The sequence below is a fragment of the Trichomycterus rosablanca genome, chromosome 2, assembly GCF_030014385.1.
Source record: "Trichomycterus rosablanca isolate fTriRos1 chromosome 2, fTriRos1.hap1, whole genome shotgun sequence".
Taxonomy (NCBI): Eukaryota; Metazoa; Chordata; class Actinopteri; order Siluriformes; family Trichomycteridae; genus Trichomycterus; species Trichomycterus rosablanca.
Window position 1 is genome coordinate 39,968,184 of NC_085989.1, and position 21,195 is coordinate 39,989,378.

Below are 21,195 nucleotides of genomic sequence, written 5' to 3' on the forward strand. Positions count from 1 at the left end.
GCTCTACTGTGCAGAATTAACTGCACATACATAATCTGCATGGATGACACGAGAGAAGAAAACCTTAATGCAACCTCATCACCAAAGTTAAAGCAGTGATGGGTGGTATGACGGTACATTCGGTATACCATCTTTGCTTCCTCATACCGTATAGACTTTTCAAATACCGCCATACCGTAGCATAGTTAATACAACAGCTGTAAGCTTCAATAGGCAACAAATCATTATAATATTGTTCGCTGCTTAAAGTGCTATGGAGCGCTGTGCAGATTATATAAGCTTACGAGTTAGCCAGGTAGCGTTAGCTTAACAGTGTTTACAGATGAGAGAGGCTTCCTCGATATTGTGAAGAAAAAAAAAAAAAAACAGATGGAGGATGAAGAGAGGTGGACCAAATATGCACCAGAGGACCCTGACAAAGAAATGAGCCGTGTCGGCAGTTTAGAACAAACTACAGTATATACACTATATACTGCATGGTTTGTTGAGCCACGCCTGTTGCAAACAACAATGTTACAAACGCAGTAACAATCCACATATGCAAGGACACGATTCCTCTATAGACAGTCGAGCAATAATTAAAATAGTGGATTGCGGGTATGTCTTACACAACAAAAATACTTCAGGTCAGTTGCTAAATAAAACTGGCAAACTCCACTGTACAACATGACTGGTCTGTTGCAGAAAATGGGATGACTTATCTCCGCTTATATCTCCGCTTCCAATTCGCTTATAACGTTATAAGCAAATTGGAAGCGGAGATATAAGCGGAGATAAGTCGTCCCATTTTCTGCAACAGACCAGTCATGTTGTACAGTGGAGTTTGCCAGTTTTATTGGTTAAAGGGAGAGCTGAAAGTAATTGTATAATACTTAAATTATAAATAAAATAAAAAAATCATATATACATATATTGCAGCTGTTTCACGTGTACTGATTCCATCAGATATTGTGTCATTTTGTGGGGCCGAGCAAATCTTATAGTACTCAAAACCTTCATTATGTACATGGTGAAATTAAAACATTTTATATTCTATGTACTTATGACAGTACAATAAGTCACAGACATATATAACGTCCCCTGGACCGTGCATTGGCTAAGCAAAAACAGGGGTTAGTGGAAAAAGAATTAAGAAAAAAAGTGAATCAAAATAACAAAAAAAAAAAAGCTGGCTAAGTGGCAAAAACGAGAAAGGTGGACCAAGTCCAATAGTGAGTGAGCAGGGGATGCAACTCCTAAACAGAGTCGAAAGGACAAAAAACTAAATCTAGATAAACCAGATGGCTTAACATAAATGTGTTGTGGACGGAAGAAGTCAAAATCACTCAATCTGGTCATAAATACCAAAACAAAAATGGGAGCATGGGAGAAAAGGCATTATGCTTTGGAGTTGCTTCATGATGCTTTGTGGTTGTTCCATAGCACAGGACGATAGGAAAATATAATTCTGATGCTAGAGATCCAAGCAGGAGACTGGAGGGACCACAGTGACTAAGTAATGCCAAGTTCACACTACACAGCTTTCCAGTTGTTCAGGTCGCTGTACAGGTCACACTACACAACTGGATCTCTTGTAATCGGGAATCTTTAAAGTCGTTGTGGAATTTAGACTATACGACTGATCGGCGATAGGGGGTCACACACTACACGATCTACCATGAGGAATCGCAGATGAGTCTGTCTGGTCTCCCAAACTACGAAAACACACACGAGAAGTGACGAGGGGTTTAATGATACCATGTCCAAAAATGCACGTCAACAATAAGCGAGCGATCAAAGTTGTTTGTGCGCTGATATGCAGCGTTAAAGCAAGCAGGAAAATAAATAAATCGGAGTGCAGGGAGTGTCTGTTCTGTACTGAGTTGGTATTATGGTTTGGCGTGGACGATAAGATCACAAATTCTGCAAAGCTTGTGTGTGTGCTGATGTATTCTGATAGAAACTATATTATGCCCCTGAACCACACATTTACAACTCCTCCCCCGGGTTTCCCCTCACCCCGTATCCAGCGTTCTCATTGGCTGTATTTCCACATAGCGCTCGCTACCACTCGCAACCTGCTCGCAACGCCTTTCACAGTACATGATTTTGAGTTGTAGACTGGTCCAGATATTTAAAATGCTAGATATTTTTTTAGTCAGCGAGCGCTCAGCGAGCCGCTCAGATCGAGTAGTTGAACAGTCCACACATAGCGATCAAGAGCCGAGTTTCGATCCCCGAGCGAACGCCGAGTTGCTCCCAAGCTGCCACATCTAGCGGCGACCAGTCGGCGAGTGAAAATCAGGGCAAAAACTGTGTAGTGTGAACTAAGCATAAAGCACTTTATAGTTCTGAAAATGGGTCTAAACACAAAGCATACTGTTTAATAAGGAATATGGACTCAAGATCACTACAGTCTGACCTCCCTGACTTAGAAATGTGTCTCAGTTTTGTGAAGAGCACCTGTTCCTGTATTAGTCACTGAGAGAACAATAATTAACTCACAGTGCAGTTGTATTTGATGCAGTCTTCCCAGAAGCGACTGGCTGAAAATTTCTTCTTCACTACTACAGTCAGTCCGTTGAGTAAACACTGGCCAACACCCATTATATTACCTGAGGAAATGTAGAGCATCAACACTCATCATAGTATTTAGAGACAACATACATTTACATAATATAACCAACATGACTAATACACTATATGTACTTTATGAAAGCATTGGGACACCCCCTTCTGATTTTTGAATTCATGTGTTCCAGCCACAACAGTTGCTTGCAGGTGTAATAAATCAATTACATACAGGATAGTATATGTTTCCAACAGCAACAGTTCAGGGAAGGCAATTTCCTGTTCCAGCATGACTGTGCCCTTGTGCATGAAGCAAGCACAATACAGACACAATAAAAACTTGGAGAAACTCCAGGGACCTGTTTAGAGCCCTGACCTTAGCCCCACTGAACAGCTTTAGAATGAACTGGAACATCGATTGATGCAGTCTTGAGCAACATCAGTGCCCGGCCATACACATGCTCTTTTGACTGAATGAGCACAAGCCTTCTCACAAGTTATGACTGTTGTTACAGCTAAAAGGATCACATAAAGGTCACTCCATGAATTGGGATATCCAAGAGGATCATAGGCTGGTGTCCAAATACTTTGGGCCATATTTTTATATTATAATTCTACTTTTGTTTTTATGTTTTATAAAGGATGTACTGAATACCTGCTGAATGGTAGAGGGGCAAGCAGTCATAGATGATATCATCTGGAGTCATGCGGAAAGCATAATAGCCAAAAGCAGTTATTCTATAATACCTAGAAAAAACCCATAAACATCATGTATGAGAAACCAAAGTTAAGCTAGAGTGTGTAATTTGTGTGTTGTACATGCACTGATCAGCCACAACCAAACCACTGACAGGTGAAGAGAAAAACATTGATTATTTACATTTTCGGCATTTAGCAGACACGTTTATACAAAGCGACTTACAGTACTGTGACAGTATATTGTCTTAGCAATTAAGGGTTAAGGGCCTTGCTCAAGGGCCCAAAAGTGGCAACCTGGCAGTAGTGGGGCTTAAAACAGCAACCTTTCGATACTAGTCCAGTACCTTAACTGCTAGGCTACAACTGAAAATGACACCTGTCAATGGGAGGGATGTGTAGGTATCACATGAACAATCAGGCTAGAATGGGTAAACAACTGGGTAGGACCATTTTCAAAACAGCAATTTTGAGGATTGTTTTACTGGTATGCAATGATCAGTAACAACCAAAAGTGGCAACTGGTAACCCATCAACAGGGTCATGAGCATCTAAAGCTCATTAATGAGGGTTGGAAGCAAAGGCGAGCCCACCTGGTCCAATCCAACAAAAGAGCACAAATTGCTGAAAAGGTTTATGCAGAATAGGACGAAGATATGAGAACACACAGGACATGATCTATTGCTCACGTCTTGGTGCCAGATACCACAAGACGCAATCAGAGGTTTTGTGGAGTCCATGACTCAATAGGTCAGAACTAGGGCTGACCAAAAAAATAAAACTCATGTAGAAGTCATAGTTTGCTTAATGCTGTTGGTTAAAATGTTGTTTCAATTAATTGAACAGCTAATGCTTTACTCCAAATGAGATGGATTTACTCCCCCTCAGTTTGCAGCACCAGCTCTGTGTAGTCACATAAGTTTCTAATCTGAACTTTCTTATGCATTTATAAGATTTAATATATATGATGTGGATATTTTGCATTATGCCCCAGTATCTTGTACTAACACTAATGTTGTCAGGATGAGCTTTAATAAACCCACTGAACCCCTACTCATTCTAAATAGCATGTTTGTTTACTAATGACTCTGTATAAAATTTACATTGGGACTACATATCTTACTGTTATACATTACTGCCACGTTTACTATGTTATGCTGTTTTTTTAATCAAAAAAGCAGGTGTAATTTGTTAATATAAAGACTGAAGATCAGTGAAGTGTTTTATATTTTGATGGGATGCTTTAAGCTTGTTGGTTAAACCGTATAAACAGCATAAGACAATATAATGGTTTTAATGTTGTGGCTCAACAGTGAATACAAGTGTAGGATGACTTACCGACTGTGTACCACAATAGCAGCTTTGGGGAGTCCTGTGGTACCAGAGGTGTAGATATAGAACAAGCGATCTACAAATACAACACATAAGACAGCGTTCTTAAATACTGAGTCTTTTTCTTTTCTGTGTTACTGTCTTAAGTCAGTCTTGAGTCAGGACTCACAAAATGAAGCAAATCCAAACTAGCACTTTATCAGAAACACTGGGCATCAGAAACATTATCAATCATGCCAGTGTGGATGCGGGCGAAACTATGGCTCAGTGGGTAGCACTGTCGCCTTAAAACAAGAAGGTCCTGGGTTCGATCCTCCAGATCCCTTCTGTGTGGAGTTTGCATGTTCCCCCCGTGTCTGTGTGGGTTTCCTCCGGAAGCTCCAGTTTCCTCCCACAGTAAACATGAAAGTGAGGTGAGTTGAAGATACAAAATTGTCTGTGACTGTGTTTGACATTACACTTGGGAACTGATGAATCTTGTGTAACAAGTAACTACTGTTTCGGTCATGAATGTAACCAAAATGTGTAAAACAAGACATTAAAATCCTAATAAATAAATAAATAGTGTAGATGCCCAGCCAGCCGATAGCACCGCTAACATTCGAACCTGGATCTTATTGGTGGTGGGCTAGCGCCATATAATTATAATTATAATGTGTAATGTTCATTTTTATGGGAACAGCCTAGTCACAAAAAAAGAGGTTTTACTATCTTCATTCCCTATAAAAATGTATTTTGCTAAAAATTTTGTTTGATTTGTTAAAACATCCCTCAAATATTTGTGTTTAAAGTTTTTCCTTCCACTAATTATTTCAATTAGATTTAAATCATTTGTAATGTCAGAAATACACGAGCCTGTAAAGCCAGACGACCTGAACTTGACTAGCATTATAAAGACACACACAGATTACAACACGAATATTGCTAAACATCAGTTCAGTGACTTTTATAAAAGTTTGGAAATGCTGCCGAAATGTCACTCCTTACCACTGAAACCCTTCGAATGGGTGCAAGGTGGAGGATGACGTGGGGTCGAAGCCAGCACAGAGTCCAAAGACTGAGCACAGAGAGTTGCCATCTGATCAGGACTGAGGTCACCGGTGCAGAAACGAATCATGGAGTCATTCAGTGAAGTGTTCACCTCTGACACAGCTATAGAGACACCACAGAAAACAAACAAAATGAACAGGGACCCCACTGACTTTCTAATATTGCCCTATAATTTAATAATTCTGGTGTTTTGTGTCCACACACAATGCTTAACTGTTACTTGATGTCATTATAGCTGTCTACAGACTTACTGGTGTGTAGACATCTAACTTGCTGCCATCGACATGTAACCTTGTAGGCTACAATCAACTAGACCAGAGTTTTTTCCAAGCGACCCACATTCTGTCCATGATTGTTACCGCGACGCAAACAATGCATTTAAACTTAACACAAAACAAAATATACTTCATTAATAAAAATGCCAATCTGATCCTACTGTGGTTTACAAGATGTAACGTAAAGCCTCTACATAAGGGCATACATGGACAAGTTATTATTTTGTTTTTTAATGGACCTGCTAAAATTTGTTTATTTAATTATAATTTTTGGTACCCGACCCAGGGTTTAAAAAACCCTAAACTAGACTAATGTAAATATTACAGATCTCAGTCAACTCTACTTTTCCACAACTTTCAAATGACATGACTTGCCCTGAAAGACTATTTACACTCTGTGGCTGCTGTTTTTACAACAGTTGTTTTTACAAGACAACATTAAAGTTGCTCTTTCTTTACAAATGTATTCTTTTTTTCATTTTAAAACGTCAATTTAATGTCTTGCTGAGTACAAAATCAACCTTTTGGAATGATCATTCCAGTCCCCCAAACTAAACCCATTAAAAATCTGTGTGGTGAGCTGAACAGGAGATTCCACAAGAGAGAACCTAGGAGACCGGGGGATCTGGGGGGTGTCAGCATTGAGCATTGAGTGCTCTCAGCTGACTTGCTATGTATTGTCCAATCTCATTATGTATTATAGGAAAGGACTCAGTGCTGTTACGCTGACAAAAGAAAAAAGAAGAAAATTGGGACAGTGGTAGCCTAGTGGGTAGAGCTGTAGGTTACCAAATTGAAGGTTGTGGGTTTAAATCCTGGTCTGAATCCTGGCTCTGCCATGCAGCCACTGTTGGGCCGTACAATGGCTGCCCCTGGGCTCTGATCACAGCTTCCAAAGAAGCATTTCATGCGGAAAGAGCATTACAATGTGTATATATAGTATATACACGCACTGATCAGCCATAACACCACCTCCTTGTTTCTACACTCACTGTCCATTTTATCAGCTCCACTTACCATATAGAAGCACTTTGTAGTTCTACAATTACTGACTGTAGTCCATCTGTTTCTCTGCATGCTTTGTTAGCCCCCTTTCATGTCACTGCAGTGCTGAGAATAATCCACCACCTAAATAATACCTGCTCTGTGGTGGTCCTGTGGGGGTCCTGACTATTGAAGAACAGCACTTTTGAGAAGCCCTATTGGTAGCAATGTCAGCTTTTTGTCTTCTTGGATACATCTCTACATTTTGCACACATTAATATGAGCAGTTTATCCCATGCTTCATGGTAGATCCTCTTAAGCTTAGTCAGATTAGCGGTCTAACCACATATGTGCGATGAGAATTAAGTCTAGGCTTTAGATAAATGCTATGGCAATATTAAACATGCCCAAACTGCAAAACCTAAACCGCCTCTGGTAAACTCTAACCATAACACAGTCCAGCTTGTACCAGTATACAGAACTTAGCTCAGTTGTATAGTGTCATTGTATAGAGGGAGGACGAAGGGGTGTTTTATGTGTACAGACAGAGACGTGCTTCACAAGAGTGATGACAATGAATCTACAGAGCCAATCACTGCTTCTATACATCTCTGTGTGGAAAACATTCTAACCCCAGCCTACAGATAATCAACAAAGAAATTATTGTTTGATTAATGCTGTTGGTTAAACGTAATGTAATTTACAATATGTACAGACAGTGATGATTTAAAACGCACACTCGCCCACCCTCAGTGTGTATGTGGCAGCTTTGTGTACAGCTACAATCTAAGATTTTAATCCGAACAGAAAACCTTTTTTAGGCATTTTTATTGTTTTAACGGTGAAGCTGTTTTGATGCAAAACTGTGTGTAATACATTTTGCAAAAAGAATTAAGGTATTTTGCATCATTCCCTCGCATAAGAAAACTCTCCTTATAAATACTAATGCTGTCAAAAATTTAATTAACATGATATAAAATAAAATATATAGGTTATGTTTTTGCTGCAGATGTTTCACGCCAGGCTAAACATTTACTGTCTTCTTTATTTTAGCCGTCCACAATTTGTTGGGTGCCAGAGCAAAGGGTCTGAACACTTTTGAGATTTCAGTTGTGGATTTTTTAATTAATATTTAAAAAAACTCTAAAGGGGTCTGAATACTTTCTCATATCACTGTATATTTATGTTATTTGCAATACTTGACTGCAGGATTAAGAATCAGAAAATGTTCACATTCTACTTAAGAACATAAAAAAGTTTAGCTCAATACAACAAGACTTACCATCAGCTAGCTCCGCTCCGAACACTAATGCCCGGGCCCCAGACACACCCAGGCAGTGCATAAGGGAGTCGCGCCTCAGGTTAAAGTTGATGAGTGCCGACTCGACACCGATTTTGGCCAGGCCGAGCCAAAGCGCCACTTGCAGAGGCCTGCTTTCCATCAACAGGGCCACCACGTCCCCCGAGCCCCAGCCCTGGCTCAGAGCCCAGTGAGCCACTGCGTTGCATAGCTGATCGAGCTCGGAAAAGGTCCAGGTCTCCCCGGTGGCCTCGTACACCAGAGCAGGCTTATCGGGGTGGCGAGCCACCGTCTCGGCGAAGATGGAAGGGATCGTGCTTCCATTATGCATGTATCGCCAAAGTGCCAGCTTCACACGCAAGAGCACATACAGACCACTGTAGTCCAAAAAGAAGAAGAGAAACATCATTACAGATTAACACTTCACATTTTAAACTAAAACGTTTAATTATTTGCATGGAAAACATATAGTATTAAGTAAAAGTTTATATATTAATGAGACTCTTTTTAAAAAGCAACTACTTAAATGCTTCTCTAAAAGTGACTGGGTTAAAAAGAATCCATAGGTATTTTTTGCTCCCGTTTGCATTGACCCATCTTGGTTGTCCTCACTTCCTCTGTGCACTCATGTAACCTCTGTCAGTTGCACAACACTTGCTGGCACATTGTCCCAGTGGCCAGCGTGAACCCACTGGGCATATCCTTACACAAGCGGCAGATTCTTACAGAGAGAGCTGGCATGTACAGATAACCAAACTCTGTATTCCTTTATTGCAGGTGCTTCAAGGTGCAAGAAGGTGCCGATTTGCTAGCATGTACGACTGCTGGACCACATGAGCATCACAATATGGGTTGCTATAAACCTCACAGCTGAGTAAACACTGGACAGAACAAAAGTTATCTAGCAAGTCAAACCAGGTTCTAAGATCTAAGCAAAAATGCAAATAACTTGGGCATGGATCACGGAAAAGAGGTGGTATGGTGGCGCAGCAAATAGTGTTGGTGGTACATGACATGAAACCAAACCCTTCCATGTGGTTACTTGGCATGTCCTTCGTGTGTCTATGTGGATTTCCGCTGGGTGGTCTGGCTTTCCTTCACCGCACAAAAACATACAGAAGGAATACTGGCCGCTCTAAATTGCCCCAGTCTGTAATGCCCTGCAGAATTTATTCCCAAATGTTAAAAGGGAATGGAATTTTCGCAAAGTTGACTGGAAGAAAGAAATCCAATCAGAAGGTCATAAATGTTTAAAATGCCAATCATTTTCGGAGTTAAAGTATGTGAACTTCATTGTCATTCAGACTATACAACTAGGAGTGCACAGCTGAACGAGATTGCGTTTCTCAAACTCCAATGTGCAAAATATGAAAAAAAGAGCATTTAAAAGACAAAATATATGTTAAGTTTAAAAAAATATACATTAAGTAAAAATATTGCACAGACATTGTAGACATTTATAAACATAAAATCCAGAAATCAGTGTTTGTCTTGAAAACCTGAGCTGAAATAAGCCTGAAGTAATAATGTAGCTCATTAGCATGTTAGCTAACTGATAAGAATTTTATTGAAAAATATAAAAGACAAACTGTAAGTCATGACAAATAATATCAAATTTATATCCTTTCAAAGAATAGTTCAACCTAAAATCACATCACACATAAGACTGTTTTAGCTCCTACCAGTAACTCGAACTATATGGAAACCAGTGGCGGCTGCTGGTCTTTCAAAGAGGGGAAGCTCATTGTTGGCTTACATCATAAAATGTGTCAATTTATTTATACATAAATTCTGCCCTCTGTTCCTTTTCAAGAAAATGGCCTGAAATGGGTTGCAGTTTGTCTTTCGACTTCACTCGCAAAATCCGCAATGGGACTGAAGCTCCCAGTGATTAAGTGATGGTGTAGAGCTCAAAATAGCTGTCAATCAAAACGGGATTCAGTCTTTCTAATCATCTTGCAGAAGCTCTGCGTCCAGACCCGCCCACAGCTCCATTCACCCCCAGAGACACTCAGCGTCCGGGGGCGGGACAAAATCGTGGCATTTATCCAATGACCAGCGAGTTTCGAAGCAATGAAAAAAACTCTTCCATGCAGCCCCATTGAAGTGAAGAGACGCTCAGCTTCTATGGGCAAATGCATTGACGCGACGGGAATGTATGAGAAGTTCGAGTCAGTCGATTTGTGATAAGTAGCTGATTCTGAACGAACTCGTCTTCGAGATGAACGTGTTCTAATGCATTTGTGGTCAATGAAATGTTAACACAACTGTACATATTTGACAATTTAATTTTTGACATTTTAGGGAAAGCTGAGCTTCCCTTGCAGTCTTAGAGAAATCGCCATTGATGGAAACACATCAGTAAATATACCGAGTAGCATTCACACGCTTAAATCTGTTAAAACCATATTAAGAATATTTAACACTGGCATTATACAGTAGACATCAAATTTAGCAATCGGCTTTACTAAAATGCGTTATACGCAGAGCTTATAAAATAAATAGAAATATCAACACTACAATAAAAAAAGGACCTGAGGTAAGCATGAAGCAACAACACAGCTTATTATAATGTTAGCTAAATGACAGAGAATGTTATCAATGAACAATATAAAGACAAACTGTAAGTCATGACAAATTATATAATTTATATTATTTAAAATCATGTCAAAGAATAGTTCAACACAAAATCACATCACACAAAGAGACTTTGTTTTAGCTTCTTCCAGTAACTAGAACTATAAGGAAACACACCAATAGATACTGAGGAGCATTCACACATGTTTAAAACTGTTCAAACCAGAATAATTAAAAAAAATAATGTAACATTTGCATGTATGGACATCAAATCCAGCAGTCAGCTTGACCAAAATGCATTATACACTGTGCTAATCAAAGGAATAGAAATATCAGCACTACATTAAGAAAGCCTGAGCTGAGGTAAGCCTGAAGCAACACCACAGCTAATTAGCATGTTAGCTAAATAACAGAGAATGTTATTATTAATGAAAAATATAAAGACAAACTGTAAAAGTCATGACAAATAATATCAGTTATATCATGTCAAATCAGCACTTCAGTCATGCATTATTTGTTACTGAAGACAGAAATATCAGCACTACATTAAGAAAATCCGAGCTAAGGTAAGCCTGAAGCAACAACACAGCTAATTAGCATGTTAGCTAAATGACTGAGAATGTTATTATTGAAAAAAAATAAAAACAAACTGTAAGTCATGACAAATGATATCAGTTCAACTCAAAATCACATCAGACTTGTTTAAGCTCCTACCAGTAACCCTAACTAACTATAAAGGAAACACACCAGTAGATACACTGAGGAGCATTCACGCGTTTAAACAAGAATAATTAAAAAAATAATAATTAAAAAAAAAATTTACATTTGCATTTACAGACATCGAATACCGCAATCAGCACTCGTCATGTATTATATGTTACTAAAAATTAGGGCTGTCGAAGTTAACGCGATCTCAATTTAACGCGATTAAAAAAAATAGTGTCGTTAACGCAAATTCTATACAGGAAAAATGTACCTATACAGGCAGTGAGTGCCATGTAGAATGACATCACGAAGACCCACATTGTTATGTTTTGTACTTAACCACGAATACAAATGATACTAGTTATGTGGAGAACGTGTTGTCTTTATTGCTTAATCCACAACTTGGAGCATCACACTTAAACATAACACGCCGTTACCCGCTGCTCACCTGATACACATATCAGCTCAGTGACGTACAACACACAGTGGTAACGTGATACGCAGATCACGTAAATGATATATATCACACGCATGATAATAATAAGCTTTTTTCCCTGACAAGTGAAAAACCAAAATATAGCAACCTTAACATTATGAGGAAGAATTTCAAAGATATTCCTTTGCAATACTTTATCATTTCAAGAATATGATTGACTGACCAACACTATTAAGCCAAATCAGCATTGAAAATTGACTTTACTTTTAATATTCTTTTACAATGCTGGTGCTTCTTAAAACTGAATATTTTCTTTTAAACAGAAGTGTTATTTAAATGCTATTAAATTGTTTTCCAACAAAATCCGCCCAATTTGGCGGATAACCGCCCAATCTGGCAACACTGGAACGCGTTATTATTATCACGTTAACTTCGACAGCCCTAATAAAAACGTATTCTGACATCCAGTTAGCAGCGTAGGGTTTATATAGCAGCAGGTAGAATAAGGTGAGAATAAGGTGCAAAACAATGCAATATTGTGCAAAGATGCAAGTAATATAGTCACTAGTATGAGTTGTCAGAACCCAGGGAACAAGACTGTGTTGATTGTGAATGAGTTTTTGTGTATGTTAGTGTATGTACGCCGATCAGCCATAACATTAAAACCACCTCCTTTAAAAAAAAAAAAAAAAAAAAAAAAAAAAGATTAATCGCGATTAACTATATGAAATTCTGAGATTAATCGCGATTAAAAATTTTAATCGTTTGACAGCCCTACTAAAAATAGATAGAAATATTAGCACTACATTAGAAAACTCGACCTGAGGTACGCTTGGAGTATTAGCTAATTAGCATGTAAGCTAACTGACTGACAGTGTTATTAGGAAAATATAAGAACAAACTTTAAGTCATGTTAAATTATTTATGTTAGATATCAATGGTACTTCAGCTATTAACACTATTAACACAGCTATTAACAAACACTGCTGGTTATGTTGCCATGCTGGTTGTTGGGAGTTCTTAGTCTATGTATTTGCTTTCATTTTAAGTCTTATCATTATTTAAATATTGACAGTATTTAAAAAGCAATGGTGACAGCTGTCTGGTGGGATGCTCACCAGACACAACTGGTCTGAGTATGAGGAAGGGAATGTGGGGTGGGGAATCCCTTCCTTGCTGCTGTAACAGCAGCTCTTGCTGTTTTATCAAGGCCCTGGCACGAGTGGCACAGAAATACAAGAGAATAAAGTAACCCCATTGTGTTAGAGCTCTTCGTAAGAATGTGGTGCTATCCGGTGTAAAGAAGTAACCAGTGCCTTCACACGTGTCGGAGGAGACATGTGCAGGCCTGCAGCCCTCTTGGGCCAGGAAGGGTGTTGTGCAAGTGGCAGGCAGTGCAAGAGTATGTCATCTGGGATGAAGCAAAAGGGGGGATAAGGCCATAGTGCAATATTGTATGCTTCAGCTGGATCTACATTTCAATACATTTCAGGTACAAACACCTGGCAGTAGGGAAAGAGAAGAGAAGGGACAGTCATTTCCATTTCCACTCTCACTAAAATCATCACAATTACTGTGTAAAAGAAATCCACAAATAAATAACACAAATAAATCACAAACCAAAAGAGAATAAATATTAAAATCACAGAGCGGAACAGAATTGAACTAAATTACATGAAATCGCCCTTAAAGCTACGCAAATCTCAGAGCTCAATTACAAAATTAAGAAATGAAGAGGATATGAAACTGCAGCCATGGTACAAAGGTCAGGCATCCTAAACTTCCAACGTCCAAACAAACTATAAGGGCACTTGTTAAATTAGTTACTGCCTCTCCAACCTGCTAATGCTGCAGAAGTCAGTGGCTGCTTCTGGAGGTAATAATTATGAAAATCATATTCACACTGTTACAAAACAGGGCTTTTATGGCAGAATTACAAGTAAGAAGCCCATATAGAGGCGTTTTTATTTTATTTTATCTATTTCCCCCCTAATTTTTATCCCCTAATCTAGTCGTGTCCAATTACCCTGAATGCGTCCTCTATACTGATTCGACCCCTCACCGCTGACTGAGGACGCCACTCAACTGACTTGCGCCCCCTCCGGTATCTATTATCTATTTCCCCCCTAATTTTTATCCCCTAATCTAGTCGTGTCCAATTACCCTGAATGCGTCCTCTATACTGATTCGACCCCTCACCGCTGACTGAGGACGCCACTCAACTGACTTGCGCCCCCTCCGGTACGCAGTCAGTACAGCCTGCATTTTTCACCTGCACGAGCTGAGTTCATACACCGAGAGACACTGCGCACGGAGGGTCACACCCCCCTCAATGTTATTCCTCAGCCCTGTGCAGGCGCCGTCAGTCAACCAGCAGGGGCCGCAGTCGTACCAGTTATGAGGACCTACGCTCCGACCTACGCTTTCTCCAATTTTCCCCCCTAATCTAGTCATATCCAATTACCCCAATTGCGTTACGCTTCACCTCTACCGATACAACCCTGACTGAGGAGCTTCGCAACTGACACACGCCCCCTCCTAAACATGTGCATTATACTGCATGTTTTCACCTGCACGAAGCAAGTTCATGTGCGGATCAGCTTTGTGCACGGAGAGCCACACCCTGATCAGCATTATTCCTCAACCTTGCGCAGTTTTGAGAAACCCGGTCCGGCTTTCCCCACCCTGTGAACAACAGCCAATCATTGTTCATGCAGGCTCCTATTTACATTTTCAGCATTTAGCAGACGCTTTTATCCAAAGCGACTTACATTATACAGTCTAAGCAATTGAGGGTTAAGGGCCTTGCTCAAGGGCCCAACAGTGGCAACCTGGCAGTGGTGGGTTTGAACCAGCAACCTTCTGCCCAGTACTCTAACTGCTAGGCTACAACTGCCTACAACCAGTTTGGTTTTAACGTAACTTTATTCTTTCATGAGTTTTTTACAAGTTTCTGACCACTTATAAAATGTGTTCAAAGTGCTGCCCATTGTGTTGGATTGTCAATGCAACCCTCTTCTCCCACTCTTCACACACTGATAGCAACACCGCAGAAGAAATGCTAGCACAGGCTTCCAGTATCCGTAGTTTCAGGTGCTGCACATCTCGTATCTTCACAGCATAGACAATTGCCTTCAGATGACCCCAAAGATAAAAGTCTAAGGGGGTCAGATCGGGAGACCTTGGGGGCCATTCAACTGGCCCACGACGACCAATCCACTTTCCAGGAAACTGTTCATCTAGGAATGCTCGGACCTGACACCCATAATGTGGTGGTGCACCATCTTGCTGGAAAAACTCAGGGAACGTGCCAGCTTCAGTGCATAAAGAGGGAAACACATCATCATGTAGCAATTTCAAATATCCAGTGGCCTTGAGGTTTCCATTGATGAAGAATGGCCCCACTATCTTTGTACCCCATATACCACACCATACCATCGATTTTTGTGTTCCAACAGTCTTGGAGGGATCTATCCAATGTGGGTTAGTGTCAGACCAATAGCGGTGGTTTTGTTTGTTAACTTCACCATTCACATTAAAGTTTGCCTCATCACTGAACAAAATGTTCTGTGTAAACTGAGGGTCCTGTTCCAATTTTTGTTTTGCCCATTCTGCAAATTCAGTGCGCCGATCTGGGTCATCCTCGGTGAGATGCTGCAGCAGCTGGAGTTTGTAAGGGTGCCATTTGTGAGTAGCTAATATCCGCCGAAGGGATGTTCGACTGATGCCACTCTCCAGTGACATGCGGCGAGTGCTACGCTGTGGGCTCTTGCTGAATGAAGCTAGGACAGCCACTGATGTTTCTTCATTAGTGACAGTTTTCATGCGTCCACATTTTGGCAAATCCAACACTGAACCAGTTTCACGAAACTTGGCAAGCAGTTTGCTAACTGTAGCATGGGAGATGGGTGGTCTCGTAGGGTGTCTTGCATTGAAATCTGCTGCAATGACCCGGGTACTGCGTTCACCAGACATCAACACAATTTCTATCCGCTCCTCACGTGTTAACCTCTGCGACATGTCAATGGCTGTAAACAAAGAGAAGCTTGTAAATAACTCATGAAAGAATAAAGTTACGTTAAAACCAAGCAAGTTTGATGTGTCACATGACCCTCTTCCCATTGAAAAAACTAAAGTTGGATCCAAAATGGCCGACTTCAAAATGGCCACCATGGTCACCACCCATCTTGAAAAGTTTCCCCCCTCCCATATACTAATGTGCCACAAACAGGAAGTTAATATCACCAACCATTCCCATTTTATTTAGGTGTATCCATATAAATGGCCCACCCTGTATAGTATACAGGGATCTTGGATAGAAAAAACTTGCTTTTATCTAAAATGTTGAGGGCTAACTACTTTTTCAATGCACTTTGTTTTGCTCAGAACGATATTTGCTTGGGGAAACACTTTATTAGAAACATCTGAAAAACAAAAAGCAACATCATTGTGTAAGCTTTAAATCATCTGGGTCGATAAACCATCTATTAGTAGCAAGTCTAGAGAGTGAGACCTGTTTCCAGATGTTTCTCTAGTCATTCAAGAGGAAGTGACAGTGTAGAAAAAAAGTTAACAAGTCAGCACAAGCGCATTCAGCATACCAGCTGCAACACACAGCATATGCACATCCATCCTACATTACTGAAAAAAAATCACAGTTCAACCTGACAGACAGCATTATAAAGATTAAAATAGCTAATTATGACTTAATAAGATCAAGACAAGGGATCAGTTTTTTCAAGCTGTGTATGTAAAATAATTATTACTTCATTTTCTCATTTCCAAACTATTAATCACTTGATGAAAATGATAAATGAGGGAGTGAAAGTAGATTGTTCAGAAAGCAGTACGATTAGAGACAAAGTAATAACAAATGAACTACAAGCTTTACTTCATTTGAGTTTAAAAGTCATGACATCATGAGCTTAGTTTTATTAATTAGGCTGGACAGTTCATTTCTGGTTGTGTATGGTCAGAACAACATTCATGTTGGTGACTGAGACAATTCATATTCAAGTTAGAAAGTATGTTAGACCCTGGCTTGTTCTTTCCACTTTTTCTAAGTATTACAGTTACTGAGAGTTACAATTCGCTATCTACTTTCTCTGTGAATGTTTTGTGCCTGTCTTTTGTTACTTCATTTTAGGATTATAATAAGCTTAACCCTAAATTTGCAGCTTGAAGTAGACAATGCAATGTTAGACATTGTCTAATAAAGTCCTGTTTGGTGCCAACCTGCATCCTACCTCACAGTTTAAAGATGGTCAATATAATGCATGGGGTAGGCTTTATTATTTTTTTATTTTATAGTAATAAAATTAGTAGTAGTCGTCGTAGTAGTAATTAGAAATAAAATATATCAACACAAGGAACAGCAAGATCTGCCCCTGCTGACCATCACACCCTGATCCACATTCATACACACATCTATACTCTAATAATATTTTCTGCATTTGGTTATAAATCAGTAACCTTTTTATTACTAGAATAGAAGACTAAAATGCCATTCTGTTGAATTTCAAAAAGCCCTTTGTCATGAGCCACATCAAAGAAAGCTATTTTAAACAAGGCTTGTGGTTTATTTGCTTTATTCTTTGCTTCACAATGGTGCAGGATAAAAGCAACAGTGCACTGAATTACTGCTAATAGATTATACAACTCTTAAAATGTATTATTAGTCTACTGGTATAGATGAGACCTACGAGGCTTACTTAAGCCTTTCAATAATAAATCATTTCTCTTAATTAGTTTATAGTGTATAATGTTTGAATTTATGAGCATGTGTGAGATTAGATTTTGACCTTAGCAGCCTACTATTATAATTTTATATTACTCCTTTAATAAAGGTAAAAGGAAATTGGAATGAGTAACAGTGGGAAATCACCACTACTGTTTTAGAACGAATACAAAAAACACTTCATATGAATTTACCATGGCAAGTCAGCACAAAACATTCAGTCTACCTGCAACAGCATGCAACATACACACACACATTTATTCACTCAGCCATTTATATTACTCTACAGAAAAGGGCTATACACAAAATTCTAGTTAATGAGCTTATAAACAATAGCAATACAAAAATGCACTTCTGAGACCTGTGCCGCCGTTTGCTCAAGAAGGGAGGGCTGGAAGGAAACAGGGAAATTCACTTGAAATTCTTGTATGCAAAGATAAATGAATGAAAAGATGTACAACTCAAACTAACATACACTCCCGGGCAAAAAATGGGCCAACTCAAAAATTGCACCAATCAAAATTGCACTAAAAAGAAAGCCAGCAAGATATTTTGGAATATTTCAAACAACCAATGTAACAAGCACTTTTTAGAGTGGTGGTGATTACAAACAAAATATCTTCCGTACGTAAAATGTATTTATTTATTTAACATCACGTTTTAACGCCTGTCCGGGACTCGGACACAGTCTCAATGTTCAAGTCTTTTGATTAGCCTTGTCAAACTAATGCTGTAATAATTAGGGGTGCTGGAGTCTTAAGCTACTCTCTGTAAAACTGACATTTTACTCTTTTTACGATTTCACATTGTAACTACATCTTCTGTTGTTTTACAACGAGGTGGTTCTGATGGAAACCTGTTTAAGACTGCAAGTCAAGACTGCAGTGCCAACAATGCTGCTCCTACTAGATGGGACGGGAACCTGCCGTGTTTGCACCGAAGTGTCCAGAACTCACAACAGACAGGCATCACAGGCTAGACTGAATAGTGAAGAACTTTAATTAGTTTTTGCTAGTTACAACTTTCAGTTCAATTTAATTTTTTTGTATGTTTGTATGAATTGTGTAAATCCTATTTATTTAAAGTATCCTCCAGGCCACCCAAAGAGGATGGGTCCCTGCTGAGTCTGGTTCTTCTCAAGGTTTCTTCCTGTAATTTTAAGGGAGTTTTCTCAGCTGTGCAACAACTTCACAGTTCTACCCAAAGACAGAAAAAGCACTAAAAATTAAAGACTAAGTCATGACTGTCAACTTTTTGGTTTAGAATATACAGTATAATTATATCCTAATAATTAATAGTTGAATAGCTGAAACTGAAAACACCTAAAAATCTGCTTCACTTCCACCCAATACAGCCTTACTGTTCTCCCAGCCAACACAGCTACAGTGTTTTTCCTGCCACCTTTTATCCACCATTAGCTTCTGCCGATTTTTTTTCAGTGACAGAAAACATGCCCTTTACAAACCACAAAACAACATTGTTTCAGATTGTTGCTATATCCAGAATTAATTACTGCATCATTTCACTTACTGGTCTGGCTTTTTGTTCCATATCTACAGTACAGCATTAAAATTCCTTCTGCTTGCCTGCATTACAGCCTACCAAAGTTCTTTTCATTGGCTTCATGTTACAGTCAGGATCAAGTTTAAAACTCCTGCCTGTGCTTCTGAAACCACAAAGGGCTTTACTCAACATTATCTACCCCTCACAAGTCAAAACTACACACCTGCTCAGCTCTTCAGCTTCTGAGTGCCTGGTTTGTCCTTTTCTGAAATCTGAGCATGCCTGTAAGATAGAATCTGACTGATACAGTGCCCTGGCTCCCCAGTGGTGGAATTAGCTTGCACATATAGTTAGAAATGCCCAGTTTTTCTTTCCTTCAATTTTTTACATTGTACTGATCATGTATTGAAAAAACTATATATTTTTTTCTAAACTATGTTGTACTGTATTGTAACTATTTTTGTATTACCACTCAAACTGTTGTATTCGTTGCTTTTGCAATGAATTGTTCCTTTTGTCTAATTTCTTTCCTAGATAGCATTAGCCTCTGAGAAGTTATTCTACATACTTTGTAGTGTTGTAAACAAAGTGGCACAGCAGTAAACTATACTGAGTCACTACTGCTGAAATCCAGGGTTCGAAACCCCAACTTTGCTATCGGCCGGTCAGGTGTCTACATAGAGTTATGACTGGTTGTGTCTGAAAAGAAGGAGATTGCAGAGGCCCCATGATGGATTGTCGCCCTGTCCAGGGTGTGTTATTGCACTGGGTCCAGTGATTCCAGGGAAACCAGACCCACTGCGACCCTGACCAGGACCAAGTGGTGGTAAAATATTTCAAAAATATTAGATTTCTAGTCACTATGAATCGAGTTGCCATTGCTTATAGATGCATGTTGAATGGACAGTTAAAAGTCTTCCATTAATAAACTGTTGGTCAAACTTTAAAATTACAACTAAATAATAATAAAAAAACAAAAAAAAAACAGGGTCAGTGGTGTGATACAGGTACGATTAAAAAGCTAAAGATTGCATTTTAGATTGTGCAGTCAGAATTACCTCTTTATGGGAAACCCTAGGGTTTATAGGAGACAGTAATGGTATATGGTCTTGTTAAGAATTTGTAGTAAAAATGCTTATTTTCCACTATATCTAGTTTAAAAAGCAAAAAACTAAGAACTGAAACACACTTCTCATACAGTAGTTTATACAGCTTACTACAATACATAGCATAAACAAAAGTATGTGGACACCATTCTTTATTACCAAGCCCAGGTGATTCAACCAGTCATTGATAATGGATGTATAAAATGTGGCAACAATTCCTGTTCCAAAATAAAGCAATAGCAACAAAGACATGATTTAACAAGCTTGGTGTGAGGAACTTTAGTGGCTGGCAAAGAGCCCAGCCCCAGCACTAAGAACATAAGGTATCAAATGGAAAGTACATCGGGGGCCAAGTGTTCCAACATCATTGATTGACCTCTTAACACACAGACACACCCCAAAATCAAAGAAAATGGAGGAGACAATTCCATATTAATGCCCATGACTATGGTATGTCCAACAACTTCATGCCTAGGTGTTCAATACTTCCGATGTACGTATAGGTGGTTCTCAGGATGTTCTGTAGAGTTGTATGTGCTTTATTCAGGCCAAATTCAGGTTGACCTGCTTGATTTCTTATAAATATTAATGGTACAATCGATACATACAATACAGAGATTAAGGACCAGAAAGAACTATACTGGTGGCTGCTGACATATTTTTTACAATAAAAGTCTGATGGCTTTTGACCTAGATAATAAGAGTGCCCTATAATAAGTATGGTGCTTTTTCAGTTCACCCACCTTTCAAGCTCAGCTGTCAAACTCTACACTACCCAAACTCTTTTCCCATGATTTGCCAAATTCATGGTAACTTGCTTGATTTCTTGTCAATGTTAATGGTACATACACTACAGATTGTGGACAAAGAGCAGAATTTACATTCACATTTTCAGCATTTAGTGGACACTTATATCCAAAGCGCCTTACAGTTGTGACTGTATA

The 21,195-nt window shown here is 39.2% G+C and overlaps 1 protein-coding gene across 2 annotated transcripts in view; it reads right to left on the minus strand.

Moving 5' to 3' along the window:
* Positions 1-21,195, minus strand: part of slc27a1a (solute carrier family 27 member 1a) — a 30,985-nt gene that overhangs the window by 7,061 nt on the left and 2,729 nt on the right. For both annotated transcript variants that reach the window (XM_063015493.1, XM_063015486.1), the window contains 5 exons: positions 8,170-8,564; positions 5,566-5,730; positions 4,585-4,654; positions 3,206-3,297; positions 2,485-2,594 (listed from right to left, as the gene is read on the minus strand). In XM_063015493.1, the coding sequence (XP_062871563.1) occupies positions 2,485-2,594; positions 3,206-3,297; positions 4,585-4,654; positions 5,566-5,730; positions 8,170-8,564 (832 nt within the window). The remainder of the gene's footprint in view (positions 1-2,484; positions 2,595-3,205; positions 3,298-4,584; positions 4,655-5,565; positions 5,731-8,169; positions 8,565-21,195) is intronic.